At 42.6% G+C, this 22,459-nt stretch overlaps 1 protein-coding gene across 2 annotated transcripts; it reads left to right on the top strand.

Moving 5' to 3' along the window:
- The first annotated feature begins 66 nt into the window (after window positions 1–66).
- On the top strand, window positions 67–22,276 carry LOC143274790 (uncharacterized). Of its 2 annotated transcripts, none has more exons than XM_076578720.1 (18): window positions 67–159; window positions 1,570–1,837; window positions 2,198–4,068; window positions 5,156–5,751; window positions 6,232–6,296; window positions 6,952–7,039; window positions 7,415–7,503; window positions 8,148–8,314; window positions 9,122–9,400; window positions 10,645–10,902; window positions 11,546–11,586; window positions 12,531–15,605; window positions 16,194–16,426; window positions 17,006–17,304; window positions 17,619–17,793; window positions 18,397–18,460; window positions 19,033–19,132; window positions 19,755–22,276. In XM_076578720.1, the coding sequence occupies exons 1-18, from the start codon at window positions 148–150 to the stop codon at window positions 19,797–19,799; spliced, it is 7,725 nt and encodes a 2,574-aa protein (XP_076434835.1). In that variant the 5' UTR covers window positions 67–147; the 3' UTR covers window positions 19,800–22,276. The 2 variants fall into 2 exon arrangements, with proteins under 2 accessions (XP_076434835.1, XP_076434842.1); XM_076578727.1 differs by lacking the exon at window positions 67–159 and adding an exon at window positions 348–397.
- Window positions 22,277–22,459: the final 183 nt, after the last annotated feature.

Raw genomic sequence — 22,459 nt, 5'->3', positions numbered from 1 at the left:
TATGACTAATTAACCATGTTCTATTATTTCTTTCAAAACTAACGGAAGCAATAAAAACCAGCTTTGTGTTCAAGGCGGCAACATTTTGTATACAAAAATGTCTGCTGTTGGAAAACAAATTGGACATTGAAAACTTTATCAGCAGCCATGACGTCCGAGGTATGTTAGGTGAAAAGCTATGCTAGTAGTCATTGAAGCGATTAGATATACTCCTATATGCGTTTGCACGATCATGGTCTGCGCGCCACTCAGTCTCTCAGTTGTACCGCTAATGTAATCCTTGCCGTGGCATGTTTTGACATGCTGGTTCTTGTTTTCAGGATTGCGTTCAGTTGTTCATCCTTGGTCAAATTCCTGTTGTGTCTATGCGTATTTAGCATTATTGTAGGAAGGGAAGGTATGTCTTAAATCGCCTTTGGTTAATGGGGTGTGAAAATGCATTGTCGTTGGTTTGTACAAATTGTAGTGTTTGTGGCAAGGATCACCAGTTTTTAAGTTTACTGAGACCTGTGTTGTGGCTAGATCTCTTGAACTCGTTCCTAGAAACACTGACAGCAGGATACCTGAACATGTATAAATGTTTTCTAGATGTAGAACTATTGAAGATATGTTTCATTCCAAGTTGAGAGATTACTATGTGAGTATTTTTCCAAATTATAGAGAAAAAAGTGAAGATTAGTTGAAGAAATAAAATTTAAAGGGTTCATGATTTAATTTAGACTTGATATACTATTAGGCTGTTTCAGGATTCATTTTTGTCATGTTGTTGATGAGAAACTGAAACACTTGGTTATTGGTAGTTGCTCCAAAACAAACTGCAATAATGCATTTGTACCAGGTCAGATTGTAGGTGTCGATTGTTTGGGTGCAGTTTTAAACTATATCACTGCAATTACCAGTTTTAATTTGCATAGGGTTATTTGTCACAATTGCTCCAAAGACATGAAGCCATAGATTGCATGAAATTTTACTCCTTGCATGTGCGCACATTGTGTGTGTGTGTGTGTGTTAGGGAGAGAGAATGTGTGTTTGCTTGACTTATTTCAATTGAATTGATTTTTTTAAATTCATAATCAATATATGTCCCAGAGAAAGCAAGAGAAGAAGTGAATTTACATTCACTTTTGCTCTTAATAGCCATGTTTGCTCTGCTTTCCTATGTTTTTATAACTGAAAAAAGGTATTTTGAAGAAGAACACTACTATCACGGGTGATCATATTACCACAGAAAGGTACTGATAATTTTAAACCACACTTTCAGACTCTAAAATGGTCTTAGCTCTGGTTCATTTTTAATGCACAGCCCATCAGTGGGATCACAGTCAGTTTCACAGTTTCAAGTTCCAGAAGTAGAAATGCTGAGGAAAAAAAGTGTGAGCTTTTATTTTTGGAAAATTTTATTGATTTAGTACAAACTTGAAAGAATTGCAGTAAGTTGACTAAGAGTTCTAAGTGTGCTTTTCAAAGGACAGATTTGTATGAGAAACCTGCCACTGTCTTGTGGTAGGCTCAATTGAATGCATTTGTAATTGTCATTTTGATTGGAAGAGTTGTGTTTCTCTTTGACAGACTCTGGACTTCACATCTTGGTATGAGCTGCAAGCTGATACGGACTCTGATGATGAACACATCAGTCCACATTCAGCTTTGCCGTACAGCCATGATTCATTCCGCCATCGCTCCATAGGAGGCACAAGATTTGAGTCCCTTCAGCCATCTTCCAGCATTTCTTCTGGTGGGCAGAGTGGACGAAGCAATCTGATTCAGCAGCTGCTGGATGAGATGGATGATGCCAATCAGAAAATTGATCACTACTCTGGCACCAGAAAGTCTGGGGGTGAGTGTAGTACTGTACAATTGTGTTTATTTGCTTTGTTCTGTGTGTGTATGCCTGCATGATTGGTGTATGAAAAATTATGTGTGGAAGTGCATGAGTGTTCTTGTGTTCATTATCACGAATGTGTCAGTTTAATTATGTATGCATGTACATATATCAATCTATCTATCTACCTATCTATCTGTCTATCTATCTATCTCTCTCTCTATATGTGTGTATATATATATATATATATGTGTGTGTGTGTGTGCGTGTGTGTGTGTGTATCTGAAAATTGTGTGTATGCATGTGTGTGTATCACTGTATGTATGAGTGTGTCTGTGTCTGTGTGTGACTTTGTGTGTGTTTGTGTGTGTGCAGGAATGAGTCTGGAAGAGTATCCCATTGACCCCACATCCCAGTCAGCAAAAGACAGTGGGTGTGATGAAGTTGTATCAACAGCCATTGCTGAAGTGTCCAAAGACTTCACTTCAGGAAACCTTTCCACTGGGCCACTTGTTTCTGGAGAAAGTGATGAGTCTCACTTATCTTCCGACAATGATGGCAGGTACCGAAGGGGAGCGTCATATGCCAGATACCCAGAAACGGCAGCTGGTTTGTCAGACAATGACTGGAATCCTTACGTTACTGAATCAGACACAAACACCTCTCCTAGACTTGCTGGGGACATGAGGCCTGGATCTTTTTTCGCCAGCAATGGTGATTCCAAAATCAACTCCTTGGCATCATCTTTCAACCCGCCACTTTGCAGCACCAAAACTGGGTCAGCTAGCAGGATCTCAAAAACCACACTGCAGCTGACAAATCCCAGGTCTGTGCCAGATGGCTCACTTCACCTCAGTGATATCAAAGAGCATTCAGATTTAAGCATTCGGAGTATCAGTTCCCTGAAAGCTGACGCATCCATCAGTCCCCCTCAGATGACCAGCTCCAAGCTGTCAGAGTACAGCTTTGAGAAACAGTCGTATCAAGCACGTGACCCTTCTGGTCCTAGCCTGTCACAGTCCAGAGGAGAAGCAGCAAGAACTCTCAAAAAATGTTTTGAGCGAACATCCTGGCCTCCCAGCCCTGAGAAGACAACAGCTGCAGGCAGATCTGGCCAGGAGAGGCCACTAGAAGGGTCCTCAGGCACACAGCACAAAGTAGAAAGCAGGACTGACAGAACTGGCATTGAAGACAGCTTCAAAAAGTTGAGAAGTTTTGGAGATGAGGGAGACACCTGGGAGATCAAGAGCAGCCTCCCTGGGCGTGGTTACTTTTCTGATGCAGTGAAGTCTGTTTTGTCAGGAGATAAAGGTGCTGCCACTGAAAGACGATCACTAACCAGTGGTTTTGAGAAGGAAACAGACGCACAGAAATCGAAGATGACGAGCACTAGCATTGACTATTCCCATGTGAAGAGTGATGCAGGGATAACCAGGGAGAAAATGAACAGAGAGATGACAGGGTCAAAGGATTCTGAGAAATCAGGGCAGGCACGGCTAAGCAGAGAGTCTGAAGCATATACTTCATCTACAGGATCCAGCACAAACACAGTCATTCCATCAGCAGCAGCAGCAAGCAGGAAAAGTGAGTCTGCTACATCTTCAGAGTCCGCACATCATAACAGACTGTCTGAACAGGTTAACAAACTCCTGCAGGAAACGGCATATTTGACTGGAAGCAGCCGAGCCAAAGAGAAAGCAGTGGAGAAGAAGCCAGCTAACTCTGCCACAAGTTTGGATTATGATCGTCTGCACAGAGACCTTCAGGAGATCCAGGACAGCCTGCTCACCATGGGTCAGCCGGGGATCAGTCCACGCCTGACCACCACTGCTCCCCCCACCACTGCCAAGTCTGACAGCGATGACGGGGACATTGTGCCAAGCACCAGCACCACCCCGGAAAGGGCCCGGCGCCTGATGTGGGACTATGGTGCAGATCTCGGATACAGAGGCGGCCATCTGGACAACCTTGAAAGCATGATGAGCGACGTCACCTCCGAGTCATCACCTCTCGATGCTCGTGGTAAACATGACAGAATCAACTACACCAGTGATGGGGAGGAGACCCGTACATCCAGCATGGACCACGCTGAAGAAGAGGAACACCACGAAGACAACAACCTGACGATGACCAACCAGCTGGGACAAGTGGCAGCCGCGGCCACTTCGGGAGGAGGAATGGATCTGGAGCAGTTAATTTCCAAGACACGGGCCATGGAAGACAGGTACCAGGCTGTGCGATCTCAGGTCAGTCAGAGTTTGTTGTTTTGTTGTAAATTTTTTTTGTTTTGTTTTTGTTTTTTGGGTTTTCATTCATTATTTTTGTGTTTTTGATAAAGATATAATGCTGAGTGTGAGATCAAAGCTAAACATCTGGGTATTTTCTTGTTGTCAGAGTGAGCTCTAACTGCTTTGAATAACATTTAAGGTTGTATGTGATCAGTCTTGAGTTTGAAAGATTACAGAGAAGAATGTCATGTTCATCATTCTTTGATATTGGAATAGAAAATTAAGACTTTAATGTTAAATAATCATACTTCATGTTTTTGATGCCTTTTTTTTTTTTAGAAGAAATACTTTTATTCTTTTTTTTCATTGAGCTGTGAATAATCATAAATAGCTAAAGAATTGTAATACAGATCGTCAACATTTACAGAAAATCACAAGTAATTACAAGTTTGAAAACAGTTATTTCCAAGCAAAATATGATACGTTAATTATTGATTTTCTTCCTGTTAGTGCAAAATCACTGTTATGATAATGATACCTGTTTAGACCACAAGTTTTGATTGTAGTGCAGTAACAATGTAAACTGGCATTCTTTTGTTCTATTTTCTCTGAAGCAGTTTTATACGATCATATGATTCATAATTTGCCAGAAATAATTAAGATCAAAAGGGTTTTGTTAATGTTGCTGTTTCATTTGTGTTTCAACTGTCAGATTTTTTTTCTTTGCCTTTTTTTGTTTTGTTTTTGTTTGCTGGTAGGTTTGGGATTGTGTACATGTGTGTGCTTGTGTGTGTAAGTTCGTCGTTTTTGTAGGAAGGATCAGATTTCAACTCTAACATGTGTAATTTTTAAAGCGTTTCTTTTTAATTAATGTTTTGGTCAGTGGGTCTGTTTTAATTACCCCCTTTTTTTTCTTTTCTTTTTTTTTAAGGGAGTGGGGTATGGAAAAGAAGTTAAGGGAATTCTATAATTTGCGTTCTCACTGAGACTGAAGTTTGCTCCATGCTTGATGCTGGCTGTGGTGGTGATGGCTTTGGTTATGGGATGTTTTTTGTTGTTGTTTTTTGCTGGGATTGCTGCATGCGACTGGACTGGTGGCTAACAGGGCATGGCTGACAAGGTGATCAGCATTCTGACCTCCACCAAACCTGACCAACAGGCTGAGGGCATCCTGTCTGAGATCAGCGCTGAAGAGCGGGAGCTCAGTCTTCGTATGGCCGCTCACGGGTTCGGCAGTCACCTGGACAGCAGCTCATCACCCAACAACACCTTCATGGGGTTGAAGACCAATGACTCCATCCGCAAACGCTTGGACATGTCTTCGCTCAGCGACTCTGAGGACAGTGACCGCCTCCTCAACTCCTACCTGGAGTCAAACCCCAAACTTGAGGCCATGTTTTCAGCCACCAGTGCTGCCCAGTCTCTTATCTCGGCGCAGGTGAAGAAGATGGCAGAGAGAACGTTCAGCCACAGCATGGAGTTGCGGTCGCCGGTACGGCAGGAGCTGCACTGCTACCCAGTGTACAGCTCCCAGCGTGACCAGCCTCAGTATCAACTGCTGCAGCAGCAGTTGGAACGACAGCTGCAACGGAGTCGGGAGGAACGCCAGCAGGCACTGCAACAGCAGCAGCAGCAGCAGCAGCAGACAAAGCCTAAAGAAGCGTGGACTGAGAAAGAGAAGAGCCCTGAGGCAAAAAAGAGGTGAGAGCTCCAGCCTGTTATGTGCTTGAAAAGTTCTAATGGTGCAGACTGTTGTGGTGACTTGGAAAAATAAAACAATGTAAACATGTATCAAAGTCATCCCCTAATTGCTTTCAATTTCTTTATTTTTGTGTGTCATAGATAACAAATATGACAGTTCAAATAATATCACACTTGATGAAAAACATGTGTTGTTCATTCTAAATGCTGTATGCAGAGACTGAAGTCAGTATCTCTTTGTTTAAAATTTGATCTTCAGCAAGGATTTATTTCAACTGCTGAAGGTTTTGGATATAACTCATTAGCAGATTTTATTTAGTTATACAGTGTCACATATAATTTGTTTAATTGTCTGTCTCTTGTGTATCTGTTGTTTGTGTGGGCCTCTTTCTACACTACGTAAAGCACTCTGACTTCCACATTTTGGATGGAAGACAAACAGTTGGTAAAAGTGGTTAAGTGTATGGTTGTTGGTTTCAGCCCAAGAGAGGAATTGACAGGGAAATCTGAGCCCTTGAGAGCAGAAGAGAAGGCCAGGTCTCCAAGTAAGTGTTATTGTCAATGCATTGGACTGCTTCAGTAAAATACATGATATTTTACATTCTTTCTTTTTTTTCTTTTTTTTTTTATTATTTTTTATTGTTTTCGTGTGTGTGTGTGGAAAATGAGTACATTTATTAATCATTTGATATTTATTAAAGCTGGCTGTCTAAAGAAGAACTTATAAAATCTTCTTCTTGTATTTCTTGTACTTCTTCGTCTTGTTCTTCTTCTTCTCCTCCTCTTCCTCCTTCCTGCTCCTCCTCCTCCTTTTTTAACCCTGTGAAGAGTCATTGGGGTACTCAATCACCAGAGACCTCCACTTGTGTTGCTTTGTGTGAAAGCCCTTGGTCACTGTAGATGGTTTACCTATCCATTCTGTAGTATTGTCAGTCCATCATTTTTTTCTGTCTTCCCCTGTGTCAACATTTCCCTGAAGAATTGTTTTGGCGTTTTTTTGTAAATTGGTAAAATTGTAAAACAGCTCATCAGGCATTTTGTTTTGACCATTTGAAGACAGCATCTAACTTCTAAACCAGTCTGCTTCAAGATGAAATACTGTACATGTATATATATAAATGTAGGTAGGCAATAGCCAGAATCCTTGAACTCATGCAGACAGATAGAACATACTGACATGTCATCCATTTGTGTCAACAGCAGGGGAAGACAGTCCTGGCAGTGTCACATCACCTGCAGAGTCTGACAAAAGCTCAGAATTCCACAGGGCCAAATACCGCCCATACAGGTATGGTTTTTGTGTTTGCAGGGGGGGGCTATAATTCCAACATTTTGGGATGTCTAATTTTGTCTGAGAACAGATTGAAATTTTACAGAACTGAAGAGGGGATGTAACTGGAGGGAAAATATGCTTGTGGAAATTTTGTTTTTTGTTGAACTTTCATCGCATTTCACATATATCTAAGTACACCATATGTTATTGCAGACTGACATCCCACATGCATGTACAAGTACACACGTATACATATGCCCACAAGCACACCCACAATTGATACACATATGGTATGTCATAATGTTGTGCCTTCTGTTTAACATTTCAGTAAATATGTGTTGTAGATCTCAAAAAACAACAACAAAACAAGTCAAACCCTTCGTGTTTCAGGCCTGCTGGTAGCCAGGATGTGTACTATACAGAGAGTGATACGGCCTCAGTTGCGGAAAGTGTGACAACTGTGGAAAGTACACACACAGGCAAGTGACTTAATGGGTATTTAACAGTGGTGTCAGTCATAATAGTAAGTAGACATCAGTCTAGTATAATCTATTTTCCATAGTGTTTATTTCTTTAAATCACTGTTACAACCACCAGAACCTGCCTGCCAGAAGTATGTTTGGAATGTAATGGTTATTTCAACTTTGAATATCAGTGTCAAAGTTGTCCATGTAAAATTATTCAAAGTCATAAAGTCTGGGCCTTAGCTGTAGAAGAATTAAGGTAAGCCAGCTGCACACTCATGCACACACACACACGCACACACATGTGCACAAACATGTGCAAACACACACACACACACACACACACACAAAGAAGGCAGAGGGATATGGATGATTCAGGAAGGAAGAGGTTTGTATGTATGTGTTTGCACCTTGAAGTATATATGTTCACTGATTTGTGTGTTTGTATGAATGTGTGTCTTTGTGTGTGTGTCTGTCTGTCTGTGTACATGCTTTGATTTGTAATTTTCTCTCAACTTTTTTTTTCTTTCATATCTTAAGATAACGAGTCAGCAGAAATGTTGCATCCAGTTCCACTGTTCAGTATGTCATTGATCAGTACTCCACCTTCACTGATTATTAGATGAAGATAACAAATCATTGCCTGGGACTGCCTGCAGGCTCAGACGACGCTGTGGCTCCCTATTTCCCAAGCAACCTGCTGGGCAGTCGGCATGCGCCAGGAGGGGGCGAACCAGGACTCTACTCCAAGCACAGCAAGATCCCTGGACCCGTGGGAGCCACCACTGAGCCCCACCTCCCCACCATACAGGAGAGGTCAACACCGGTGAGTTCGCTTCTCTCCTTTTTTTTTTTTTTTTTTTTTTTTTTTCGTCCAGTGAGCTATGAGCACACCCTTAGTGTTTAAGAATGAACAATAACCCAGTGTTGTAATTCGCAGTGAAGCTTAGTGAGTTGTGTTTGTTACCTGATGTCTTTCCTCTTGTTTCTGAAGCCTTAGCATGTGGGATAATTGAAAACCTTCAGCACCTGATGTGCCCCTGAGAAGTGAGCAAGGGCTCTAACCCTAGCTGAATTGAAGTGATTGAAAAATATTCTTGTTCTGACTAGCAGTGGAAGGGCAGTGTCAGGATGGAAAAAAAGTTTGGAAACAAAAAGAAAGAAGCTTTTCTCCATATTAGAATGAATAAGTTTTTCATTACAGTGACCAATATAAGCAAATTTATATCCCCCCCTCCCCCTTTTTCACAAGTCATGTGGTAGAGAGGTTTGAAAACCAGCTTGAACTGATCGTAAAGCAGTGAGTCCACACTGGTCAAAGAATGCGGCCTATTTCAGGCTCTGAAGGAAGTGAGCTTTGTCATTCCTGGTTACTGTGTCAATCTTTTCTCCACTGGGCTGTTAAACACACCTTGACATTGACTACTTTACTGCTGGTGATGAGTATGTTTATCATTGAAGGACTGTCACCTTACTAAGGTAAGGCTGAGCTTGGAGATCAGGATCTCACTCACCATTCTTGATTTGGACGTCTTCCTCTTGAGAATACAGCACTTCTGTTCAGAAAATACAATTGAAAGCCTTTCTTTACATATGGGGAAAAAAAAAGTTTTTTTTATTCATGTTTGTGCAGGAGTCATCAGATCGTTTTTCCTCTGACGTCAGCGACAAGGGCACATCACGAGCACCTGACAGCGGACTGAAAGGTCAGGGGTCAAGAATCCCCATGCTGACAGGAGGGTCAGGAGGCCTGCGACACAACCCGGTCCGTCAACCTGATCCAGCATCAGTGGGTGGCCCAGGGTCAGGGGTCGTCGGCGCTGCAGGGGGCAGCAGTTCCATGAGCAGCATCATGGCCCGACAGCAGGCCCGGGTGGAGAGCATTGTGCGCGAGAAGGATTCTGCCAGGAAGGTGTGGAACTTGGTGTGAAATTTGATAATGATTATAATGATAACCATGATGATGATAATAATGAAAAAAATGATGATAGCAAAGATATTTATGTAGCACTTAATTTGACTGGAAAACAAATCAAAATGTTTTCACACCAGTCATTCACAAGCACGCATAACTCTAAATTAGAGGAATAAAAGGCTTTCAAATACATGTGAATAGAAAGCTACAGAAACTGCAGACCTGAAAGAGGGAGGGAAGGGTAGAGCTATTCTGGAAAGAGGTAATCTTCATGGCCAGAAATGAGAGAGCGATGTGAGTAGATTTCAGGAAGCGAGAGAGGGAGCTAGTTCTTAAAGTTTAAGGTCCTGAGGCCGAGAAAGAGCAGCAGCGCACTGTGGAGTGTTTGAATCTGGGAATGTGGAAACGGTGGATCTGAAGTCGATTGAAGCGAGGCGGAATTTAGAGGTGAAGGCAGGCACAGAGACAGGGAGTGACAGATTTGTTGTTTACATTTATAAATAAATATAAATATGATATAAATATAATTGCATATGCAGTGATGTGGGGCAAAGAATTTATTTGAAGGCACAGCTGGTAGTGAATTCATTCATTTATTGTGATGTGTGTAACAAGGCATTCTTGGAGGGCATAGCCAGTGGTGAATCTGTTGCAATGTGTTGTTAAGATTCCTAACAAAGCACAGAATTGTCTTGGTGAGATTTGTAGTTATATGTGGCCAAATATTTCATTTTGAAGGTAGAGTAGCAGGTAGGGCTGCTGGTGTAGCAAAGGGGTTTGTGAGGAAGGGATGAGTGATAGTAAGAGATTTTTAGAAATGTTTATACAGTAGCTTACTCTTTCATTTAGTGAGTTTCTATGTATAAACACTGTGGTATTTTCAGTGTGTCCTTGTGATTCCACATGAAGCAGTATGGCAAAGAAAATGCAAGACAGCATCTGTAACATCATTTGTGGAGTACTTGGTACAAGTCAGGGTAACAAGACAATCAATGCTTGTGTGGTTTTGATTTCTTTTTAAGCATCATATTGGTTTATTGAGGTAACAGCATGAAAAAGGAAAGGCGAGTCTTAAAACAGACACACCTGTTGCCATAGAATGGATGTTTATCACTGGTGCATTCACTAGTGGTGTTGTAAAATGGTATGTGGAATAGGTACACATGTTTATCATTCCCTTACAAGTTTGATGAAGGAGTGTACAGTTAGCATTGTCTCTGTGTTGATCACGCTGATTACAGTTACCAGTGTCGGAGGCAAGCCATACCAAATCCCATGAAGAGGGTCCATCAGAAAAGACCAAAGATGATGACGTGCCAGAGGGATCCCAGAGCACCAGGACCTCCCACACCCGTCCTTCCTCTTCCCCCGACAGTGCTCAGCGCTCCAGAATCCCAGTGCGAGGTCCCCCACCAAATTATGAGGCTGCTCTGCGCAGCAAAATCATGGACCCCAAACCCAGTTCCTCTTTGCTGCCCGAGGCAGAAGAAAATGTCAATGTAAGTTCCAGCACTAAGGTAATTGTCTTCTTCTTGATCTTATTATTATTATTATTATTCTCTCTTAACTCTGTGAAAAGTCACTGAGGTGCTGCATAAAAGAACTGTTCACCAGATTCCTCCAGGTCTGTCAGTTGTGTGTCAAAGCGTGGGTTTGTGAAATTGTTCAATTGTCGCAGCACAAAACCATCTTAAAATGGTATGTATGGATTACAGAACCAAATAATGACAAATTCAGTCAAAGTGCAGTTCCAAATCAATGATGATAACATGATTGATACAGATTACAGTGTCATTTGATGATGACAGAGTGCAGTACCAAATGATTATAAAATGATAGGTACAGATAAAATGTAAAATCTACAGTGCCAAATGATGTTAATATGTTAGGCAATTTGAATTTGACATAAGGGGAAAAAAGATCACATGGTAAAAGCAACATTATTGAAAGTATAAGGTATTTTGTTCTCTTTATCATGTTATATTTTAATCCTTTTTTTTCTAAAATATGATAGAGTGTTGCTGTTACCATAAACAGAACCATTCCTTACCACACAAAAAGTGAGAAAACTATATAAAAAAAAAATTTTTAAGTGAGAAAACTTGACAGTTTGTGCAGTTTGTCCTCTGTGTGTGTCCACAGGCGAGCAGGCAGCCATCCTTCACTGACAGATCAATTGTGAGGTGAGACCGGTTCCCTTCTGTTTTTACCTTTGACACAAAGACAGAAAAACCATCAACCGGCCAGATCAAACTAGCTTGCACCTAAACAAACCAAACCCAATCCAACTGGCCAACCATCTTGCCAACCACCCTACCAAAACTATACAGTGGGATTTGTAAAATGGGGAAAGAAGGAAAGGTTTTGATATAGATTCCTGTGAAACCCAGGTGTGTGTGTGTCTGTGCATGTATGCACTTGTGTTTTGCAGATCTTCCTCCTTTTCAAGTATAGATTCTTAGTCTTACATATATAAATACAAAGTTGACCACCATAGCTCAAGTGTGTTGCATGTATTTTGGTCACCTTTGAAATTAAAGATCAATGAGACTAGGGGATTAAAGGAATACACAGCAACAAAGAGAATTAACTCTCTTCATTTACAAGGTGCACAATTTCAAGTCAGTGCTGCTTATGCTACCGATTCAGCTAGCATACAGATGAATAAAAGGTACATCAGAACAAACCCAGACATTTCCTCAAAGAAAAAGGAAGTCCCAGGCTTGTCCTTATACCAGTCATTTGAATGTGCACACAGCTTGAACTTCTGTTTTTGAGGAAGTGTGTGGGTTTGCTCCTCTGTACATGTGTGCTCATTGAATTGGTAGCATACGCAGCACTAACTTGAAATTGTGTACCTTGTAAATTGAGAGAGTTACTTCTCTTTATTGTTGATTAGGTCAACTTTGGTTTGAAAAACAAAAAAGGTAAGATTGAAAACACTTTTCCAGATTAGATATATGGTTCACTGGCCATGTTCATAACGAGTAGATGGCTTTTCCACATCTTGTTCTCATGTGAGATGTTGTCTTGATGATGTAAGGTGCTTTGAGCAGCATTAGTACTGGATATCGCGCCATAGAAAAGTTATGAATTATTATTATTATGTTGGCATCCTGTTGCACAGATCACCTGAAGACCAACCAGGTGCTTGCCAGGATGTTGTTGCCAGCACCTCAGAGGAAGATCGCCTGCTCCAGGCCATCGATGCTCAGGTGGAAACTGAAATTTTGAAGAAAAACCCGAAGGAGTCCTCCGCCGAAAACAGCGACAATGGCTCAGCCAAATCAGCTGAGGAACAGCCGGCTGCCAGTGGTCATGAAGCCAGGTCTCCACCACACTCCGATGAAGATGGTGGCAAAGTGCCCTCTGGAGAGGAACATGTTGATGGGGGTGATTCCAAAGCTGCCAGCTCCTTGCCTGGAGAAGACCGTTGGGCTCAGAGATCTGAGTCTGACAGGAAACGCCAGGCAGCAGATTCTGCAACACTGCCACACCAGGATGTGGAAATAGATGAGGCTGTTGTGGACAAACGTCAAGAAGAGGTGGAGCTGATTTATCAGCAAGAACAGAGAAAACAACAGGAAGCTTCACAAGCTTTGCAAGAACAGCTAAGGAAAGATGTTGAAAGGGAATTGAGAGCACAAGAACAGCTGAGGAAAGACCTAGGCATGGAACCAAGAGCAACAGGAGGACAAAGTCGTAGGAACACTCATCCCCATGCATCCGCTGATGAAAGCTCAGAGGCAGAAGATCCTATTGAACAGGGCAAGACAGAGTTGAATGAAGCGATAGCTGACAAGCGGCGAGAAGAAGTGGAGCTGGAAAGACGGCACCTGGAAGCTCAGATTGCCAAGGAAAGGGAGCACAGCCAGGCCCTGCTGCAGGCCCGGGAGCAGGAGATCCGGGAAGCCCAGGCACGCAGACAGGAAGTGCTGGCCGCTGCTGAAGCCAGGAGAGAAGCAGGCCTTCAGCGAGAAAGAGAACTCCGCAGGGAAATGGAAAGAGAGCAAGAAGCTGCAGCGAGGTTAAGAAGAGAGGCGGAGATGCGTAGAGAAGCAGAGCTAAGGCAGCAGGCAGAGCTGAGGAGGGAGGCCGAGATGCGTCGGGAACAAGAACGCCAAAGAGAGGCGGAGATCCAGAGAGAGGCTGAACTTCGTGAAATGGAGGCGAGGAGAGAAGCTGAACGTGTCCGTGCCCAAGAGGCGACCCTTCTAAAGGAAGCTGAAATGCGCAGAGAAGCAGAGCTGGAAAGAGATACAGTGCGGGCATCAGAAGAAGCGTTGGTGAAAGAAATAGAATTGGCCAGAGAAGTGGAACGTCAACGACGGGATCGATATTGGGAAGCAGAACGTCAGAGAGAAGCAGAGGAGGCCATTGAGAGAGCTGGAGGCAGCGAACTTCACACAGATTCTGTCAGTATACAGGATGCTGAGAGAGAAGCCATCAAAGCAGTTCTGCGGAAAGGGCAGGGGGTTCTGGGGAACAAAGAAGTGGAAGAGGCTGTGGATCGCCAGCCGATGAGCCACAGAGCACAGCTGTTGCGGGAATCCTTGGAACAGGAGGTGGCCTACCAGCGCCCTGACCTTCACATTTTGTGGGAGCGTTTCATGGCAGGCTCCAATGCTGGCCAAGAGCCTGACTCCTCCCTGAACTCAGAGAAAGTGAACATGTTGGCAGACCTCATGCGGGACCCCACCCAGCACCTGGTGCAAACCTTCCTCTCACAGCGACAGAAACAACACCAGGAGGACAGGCAGAGAGCAGCTGCCTGCAGACAGGCTGTCTGCCAAAAGCAAGCAGAGGATGATCAGAAAAATGAGGAGAAACGAGCTGCATTGGAGAGAGAACTACGTCGTCAAGAAGCCAGAAGACAGCAGCAACGTCTATCCAGTGAAGAGGAGAGTAACGGCAGCTATGGAGAGATTCTGCAGCAGAGAGAACAAGATCGTCTGAAGCGTCGTGAAGTGAGGACTCAGCGCAAGAAACTGGGCAAAAGTCCATCTCCTTCTTCTTCCATCTCCAAACAGAAAGACGGGTCAGGCCAAGCGCCTGTTGGGGCCAGCCAGGGAGACACGATGGAGACCTTGTATTCCATTCCTGAGGACATGAGTCTGGACGCTTCGCCTCAGAAGTCAAGGTCACCTCACAGGCCACATGTTCAGCAGCGTCGTGCAGATGTGATAGATCCACACATGAACAAACTTAGGCATCGCATTGACCAGCAGCGGAAAAAGATCAGCAAAGAAAAGGTGAAAGAAGCTCACCGTGAGCAGAAATTAGATAAGCTGAAGGCTCTACTCAATGCAAAACAGTCAGGGTTGTTGGACGACAGAGCCATTGCAGCTCTTCTGGGGTCCATTTCCAGCACCTCAGCTGGTTCCTCTGATGACACAGGGACTCTGCACAGTCACTCTACCGCCTTCTCAGACCACACCACCACCGCCAAGGACAGCAGCGCAGAGATGCAGAGAGCCAAACTGGCCAACAGCCCCCTGCGTCGTGGAGGCAGGCACACTGTGGAACTGTCCATGGATTCTGAGTTCACTCACTTACAGGAAGACAGTTCACAGACAGAGACTGATTACAGTGCTTACCAAGGGGAGGGACATTTCAGGGCCACTAAAAGTCCCACCCAATCTTATAAGCGTTCCAGCCCTTCATACCACCCGTCCAAGCATGGTGGAAAGTTCATGAAACTGCACCAGATGTACTCCCCTTACAACCGACATGAAGCTGCTCAGCCTCGCTGGGTTAAGGATGCAGGAAAACTGAGGTCTCCAGTCGAGAGAGATGTGTCTGGTCAACTGAAAGATGCCGGCACCATGTACCCTTCCCCTAAACCGCAGTACCCCACTCTTCACAAACTACATCATCGAGGCTCACGGCTGGTCACTCGAGGTGTGCAGACTTCTCCGGACCCTCGCAGAAGCCAGCGCAGAACCCGTCCCTTTTCCCCTCCCAGTGAAGACAAGCCTGCCGTTCTGGTACCTTCCATGAGCCCCAAAGCCAGAGGGAGAGATTTTGCTTTCCAGGCTGGGAAGGGTTTCGGTCGAGTGCAGAGGAAATCTCCTTCCAGCAGGTTACCTCGCCAAAGCCGAAGCATCAGCCCAGCATTTGACAGCAGTCAGGTGGCGGCATGCCTGTCACCTGACAGGAACCGACCTTCCAGTGCCTCACCAGCAAGGTCCGACAGACACAGGTACGTTATGTGAGTGTGTGTGTGTGTAAACTGGAGTGTCATGGACCGAGTTTGCCTATTTTTTGTGTTGGTCAGAAATAATTCTTTTGTGAGTGTGTGGATGTGTTTGTGTGTGTGTGTGTGTGTATGTATGCATTAGTGTGTGGTGTGCATGTGTGTAAAACCGTGCCTGCCTCAGTGTTTGTATTCCTGTGTGTGGGGGATGTTACATATGTTTTATCCTTGCTCCTCACCAGATTAGGTCTTGACAGTAATGACAATCACTACACATTAGGGGGTGATGTGACAGAATCTGCTCGGCATTGGACCTAGGATCCAGTGTTAAACCATGATCAGGGTTTGAGGCCCCATTTTTGGCATGGTATTGTGTCCTTGGAAAAGGCACTTTACTCTGATTTTCCTCACTCCACCCAGGTATGAATGGGGGGTTACCAAACTTCAGTTGTGGAAGGTTAAAACAGTGGAAGGAGAGGATTTGGGCCCACCTTCCTATGCTGATCCCAAGACACAGTGAATAATGAATTTCACTGCCCTGATGGCTGCCTGGGACCTTTAATGCAATACATCATAACTGTTGTTGTTGACCAGGAGACGAAGCCCCTCCCCCACCAGACACAGAAGCCCCTCCCCAGTGGAGCTCCGCCTCAAGGCGTGGACGGAGAGGGAGTCCCGCTCGCCCCTGAGGGACCCCAGGTTTCACCGAAAGACATCTCCAGCCAGACTCCAGGAGAGATTTTCTCCCCCGAGGAGGCTCAAGAGTTATGATTTTGACGGCGAGAATCGAGCGCCAGTCAGGCACCAGCAGCAAGTTAAACCGTCTGGTATGTTCCCGTATGGTGGTGGTTGTTGGTGATTATGTATGTGTGTGTGTGTGTGTTTATGCATATGTATGTTTCATACATTTGTACGTTTTTTGTATCTTTTTTTGTTCTCATTAATGACTTATATGTCTTTCAGTCTCATACAGTTACGCAGTAGAGGTCTTGAATTTCTCTTGAAGAAAACTGTTTTCTGCCACGATGGTTAAGTTTATACTTTGTCTGTTTTATTAATTCAAATAGCCCCATCATGTAAGCAATACGATTTTTTCTTCTCTCTGTTGCAGTACCAAACTTAATCATTTTAAAAATTACTATGGTCACCGAATTCAGTTTTTTTTTGGCTCACTTCATTTTGCTTTTTTTTTTTTTCTGTACATTTATAAATACATTATTGTGGATTTTGATTTAAAGCGCCAAGGCAAGTTCTCTTTGACATGTTCTTGTATATCTCACTTGTAATTGTTTTTTTCCTCTCAATTTTTTTGGATATATTTTTGTGGATTTTAATTCATTAAGCACCTAGGCAAACTTTCTTTGACACAAAATTTCTTTTATCTCACGGTGCCTTGCTGTGTGCAGCACCGTCATCCTGGTTCATCCCCATGAAAGAGGACAAACCCTGGCGCCAGCCACTGAAGGAGCGCCAAGCGTACGCCGTGTCCCGCGAAGACTGGCCACCCACCACCACCCTGACCAATCAGAAGTGGCGGGAACTGGCCAGGGCAGACCTGGAGGGGCTGGAGGGGGGGCTGAGGGGGAGTGTGGAGGGGGATGCGGCCAGGCTGTACCTCCATCGCAGCACCAAGGAGGCAGAGGCCGAGCTGGGGCAGCAGTACGACAAGTTTGACGACAAGCCTCTCTGCCGTATGTCTCTGCAGGTGAGGGTGGAGAGATAGAGGGTTGTGTGTGTGTGTGCACATTTGTGTGTGGGAGTCGGGTTGTGTGTGTATTATTGTGTGCTTTGTGGCTGACTGATGTGTCAGTGTAAAACACTTTGAGAGGTTTGAAAGTGCTATTTAAATGTACTGTTATTATTATTATTACTATTACCTCTTCATCATCAGTGAGCCCTTTAGACATAAGTCTTCCAGACTTTTTACTTCAGTCAGTTGACAGAGCCATTCCATATTTTTTACTTTAGTTTGAATCTTGTTTTTGGTGTGGAAAGACATGTTGTGTGTCTGTGTCACAGGAAGCTTTGATGAGTCGTCGGCCAAACTTCGTGTCGTCTCTGCGTCAGCGGCAGAAACGCGTCAAACTGGCCGCCGAAAACCGTCAGCTTCAGGCACTTGTCCGTGCCGAGCAGGAGAGGATTTTCGCTGACCAGCGACTCAAGAACGCTAACCCTGATGCACACCCATACAGTGGTATTTACTGTTCTGTTTTGTTTTTTGTTTTTTTTATTTTTAATTAAAATTGGTTGGGTTTTTTTTGTGGGTTTTTTTGTCAGTTGGTGATTTGTCAGTTTTGAAGGATTGACAGATGTGCGAGCGCAACATTTGAATTGAATTGCTTGTGATTGATTCTGTGTGTTCATCATTGTGAATGTGTCTGAGATTGCTTTGTAAAAATAATCATTCTGTGGTATTTACACAACATGCATGCACATACATGCATGCACACACAAGTTCACATGCATGCATGCAACACAGAACACCACACACACATGCATGCATGCATGCGCATGCAGGCACACACATACAGTCACACAAATGTGCACCAGACTACACACACGCACACACATGTATACATGTTAAATGAGGGTTTTAATATTCAAAATCCCTTTTTTTTCATGTTTGTTTTGTTGTTTTGTTCTAAAATTTAATGCATTCTCATATTCCACCTGCCATTTGTGTGATCTGTAAGAATGGTGTTTTTACAAGGTGGGGTTTTTTCCCCCAAAGTCTGGAACCAGGTGTGAGTAAACAGCTTTTTGTTGTTTGTTGACTTTCCCTTCTGTCTTTTTACAGAAAACTTGCATCACCCCAAACGGAGAGTCTTCTCAAAGCAGGAAATGAAAGAGATGACAGAAAAGTACGTGTGGCACAATGTGAAGTGATTCAGTTTTGGATTATTTTTAATGTTGGTTGTTATTTCCTTTGTTTTTCATGCCTTTACAATTGTGTTTCTCTCTGGCTTTCATTTGCTCATAAGTGTTTGTGTGTGTGTGTTCGTGTGTGGGGGGGGGGTTTCTGTGTGTTACATGATAGTAGCAGTTGTAGTAATGTGAATGTATCTGCAGTAAGGATTTCAAAAAAATATCTTTGTGGTTTTTATGCCAGCCTGTACCAAGCTTCTACGTTTTGCTTATAACCCTTTACACATGGATCCAAATAGAAAATGAATATATAAACATTTATGTGAAAGAAAGGCTTTAAGCAACAATTTTATTAAGTGATCTTTTTTTTTTGGTGGTTTATGCAAACATCTTAGGATTCACTTTGTGTGTCTGTACACATATTTAAAAACAGGCATTAAACAAAGGTCCTAGGTCAGTGATTTAAATTTAAATTTTGTTGTTCACACGACATCCCTGGGTTCAGATTGTGAGAGTATGTGTGGGGTTTTATTATCTTTTGGTTGTTTCTGTTATTTTTTTTTCTCAGAATTTACAAGCGTTTGCCTGAGGTGAAGCAAATGGAGATCCAGAAGAGACGGACTGAAGAGTACAGGTTGAATCGACTGAGGGCCAGAGTCTTCACCAAGGTACACACATTCCCTCCGTCCGTCTTTCTCTCTCTTCCTCGGGTCATGTGCTGCGCATGATGTTTTGTGATTCTTCCTTTTTTTTTTTTAGCACCATCATTCCCCTGCATCTGCACAAACAGATATAATTTTCTGTTTCCTCAGTATGTCATTTTTCTTCTGCCTCCTCTCCCAGCATATTCTCCGCTAATGTGCCATTTCATCAACAGTCACAGTGAACGCTTTCAGTATTTCTTCAGTGTGCCATTTCTTCTTCCATTGCTTTCAGTACATTCTCAGTAAATGTGCCACTTCATCAGGAGTTCCAGTGAAATCTTTCAGTGTTTCATCAAACACCATTTCTCCAAGGGTTTTAGTTTAGCTTTTAGTGTATCCTCATGAAATATGTTGTTTCTTCAAGAGCTATGATTATGAAAGCTATAAATGATTCCACAATAAACTTGCCATTTGTTCAATAGTTGTTAAAAAATATATGTGTATCCTCCTTAAATATATCTTTATTTTCTTCATGAGTTACAAGACACACTGCATACGTATCCTCAATAAACATGTCTTTTTTTTGTAAAAACCAAACCAACCTAGATGCATATCCTCAATAAACGTGCCATTTCTTTGTGTGCAGAGGGTACAGAGGAAGGTGTTGGACAGGAAAGTCGGAGCCTGCTGAGTTTTCCTGATGCCACACACGTCAGTGTTTGTGGGGCCCGTCTCCTGCCTTACATCCGATTCTTTGGGAAATCTTTCCCTTAGAGATAAAAATGACTGAGCAGTATCTCAAGGGAGTTTTGATGCAGGGGTAGGAAGATAGCCATTTTCTTTTTCATGACTGACAAAGAGAGTAGAGGAGACTGACAAGTCGAAAGACAGTGCATGTATATGTGTGTGTGTGCATATGCATGCATAATGCATATAAGCACACACTCAACCACGCACACACATATATATATATATTAATGTTTTCATTATTTAAGTTATAATAGACAGTATATTATTTACAGATACATTTATTTTATCTGTGTCGAATTAAGCAATGTATAGGTGTATTCTGATTTGCAGGTATGCTGTTTTCATGGTGTGTGTAGGGGACATGTGTTCTGATACCTTGACAGGCTGACAATTGACAGACGAAATGACGCAGGTTGGGAGGGAGGTGACGACAGTTTTTGGGTTTTGTTTTTTTTTCAAACATTCCGTCCAGATGTAAACCAGTGCTCTGTACACAAACCCCTTCTCAATTAAGTTGGGTTTTTTTGTTGTTTTTTTGTTTTTTTAATTTCTGTGTTTCTTTTCTTGCTGGAATCTCAAGCCAGAGGAAAGACTTTTGCATTCCCAACAAAGATCTTAGGGTCAGCTATTTACAGGATCATGGAAGAATGACAATTTTTTTTCCATAATGATTTTTTGTCATTGGCGTATCAGTGATTACTTTTTAGTACTCATAATCACTCTGCACATTTGTAGGGTGGATTTATATACCTGGCATATACCATCACTAATGTTAGACTGTGTGGACATTATTTTCCTGTTCTGTCCATTTCTTTCGATGTTGAAATTTCGGGTGGTTCCAACACTGGCTCTTAACATGAAATGGACATGTTTATGGAAAGTCATTTGCTGTAAGTATTATCAGCAAACATGGCAAAAAAAAAAAGAAAAGAAAAAAAAAAGTAAATTTAAAACAATGGGTTTCTCACATGTGGCATTTTGTTTTCACTGTCATGATTTTTGTGTGAAGAAGCTCATGTTGAGTATTTGACTTTGCAAGCCCCCCCACCCCGACCCCCCATCCCCCGAAAACGGAGTATGGCTGCCTACATGGCGGGGGGTAAAATACACGTATAAGCCCTGTCATGTACATACAAGTGAATGTGGGAGTTGCAGCTCACGAACGAAGAAGACGACTTGGCAAGCAATGCATTGTCTGCCACATGTCATACGTCATGTTACTTTGAGCTGGCAAGTTTCCTCACAGGAAGTTGAGTTTTCTTTTTTCCAGGGATTGGCCAGGTAGAATACCTTGCAGGAAATCATGTTACCTATTAAAAAAAAATTAAAATAAATTTTAAAAAAACCACACACACACAAAAATCCCCACCATCCTTTCCCCTTAAAACAGTATTCTCACTGGAACAAATTACTTCACAGGGCAAGCATATTAAACCTTGTACATCTACAGCATTATTTAGCTATATGTGGGCTGTAACTACCCTCAGCAATTTCACAAGCAAAAAGAAATGAGTATTGCTGGAAACTTTGCTGTCTGTAGGTTTGCCTTGAGCAAGCCATCTCTCATGCCGTGACTTTAATCCAGTATTGACAAATCATATTTCAGCTTTCTGTGTTTGGAAAACTTTTGTTTTGTTTTGTTTTCTTGTGTGTGTGGAGGAACTTCCTTTTTTTATGAAAGTGCCCTGAAGGATGTAATGACACTGCTTTGCCTTAACCCAAACTTACGACTGTGATACAATTTGTGCCGTGTTGAATCTGGTGTGGTGGAACTTACGGTGCAGTAGTTCTGTAGAGGTCAGGATAGCTCATGGGTTTATTTAGCATGTAATAACAGATGTATGTTTGTAAATAAATATCATTGAGTGAACCAGTAAACCTGTTTTCTTTCTGTTCAATTCAAAGTGATTTATAGCGACTCTGTGGCCAGTTATTTGCTTTCTTACATTGTGTACCATGAGAAATACCCATTTCCATTATGTATATACCATACAGATGTTAGATGTCCATATTGTAAAACTTCATTGAAAACACTCAAGTTCTTGAAATTGTAGAGAAAAATAATTCATTATTCATTTGTGGATTGCAGCTTTGGCTACAATGCATGTCACAAACATCTGTTTACATTCAGATCCTCAGATTATTTACTGCTGCAGATGTTGAACTTAAATTTCACTCTCTGGCTAATGCATGGACAGTTAGATAATGATGCTAACCGTCTGAGCAACAGCTGTAACAATAAAATAATTTTCCTTTCATCATTTAGGCTGATATATTTACAGTATGTTTCAGTTTCATATGTCTGGTGTCCTATAGAATAGCTTGATTATCACTACCTATTTGTTTTGTCATTTTGATGATTTAAGATGTTTTGTTGAATGAAATTATGAATTTGGTAATAAAGTATATAAGCTATAATGAGACTTAATTATATCTTGTGGCATGTTGTCGATGCTGTGGGCAGTAAGAGACAATACATGATTATAGAGCATTGTTTTCTTTCTCTCTCTTCATGTGCGTGCGCACACACACACACACACACACACAGCCTTTACAGCAGGCTGGCACAGCATCTCTTTCAAGCATTGTTCAAACATTGCT

The sequence above is a fragment of the Babylonia areolata genome, chromosome 2, assembly GCF_041734735.1.
Source record: "Babylonia areolata isolate BAREFJ2019XMU chromosome 2, ASM4173473v1, whole genome shotgun sequence".
NCBI classification, from domain to species: Eukaryota; Metazoa; Mollusca; class Gastropoda; order Neogastropoda; family Buccinidae; genus Babylonia; species Babylonia areolata.
This window is presented reverse-complemented; position numbering and strand designations above follow the sequence as displayed.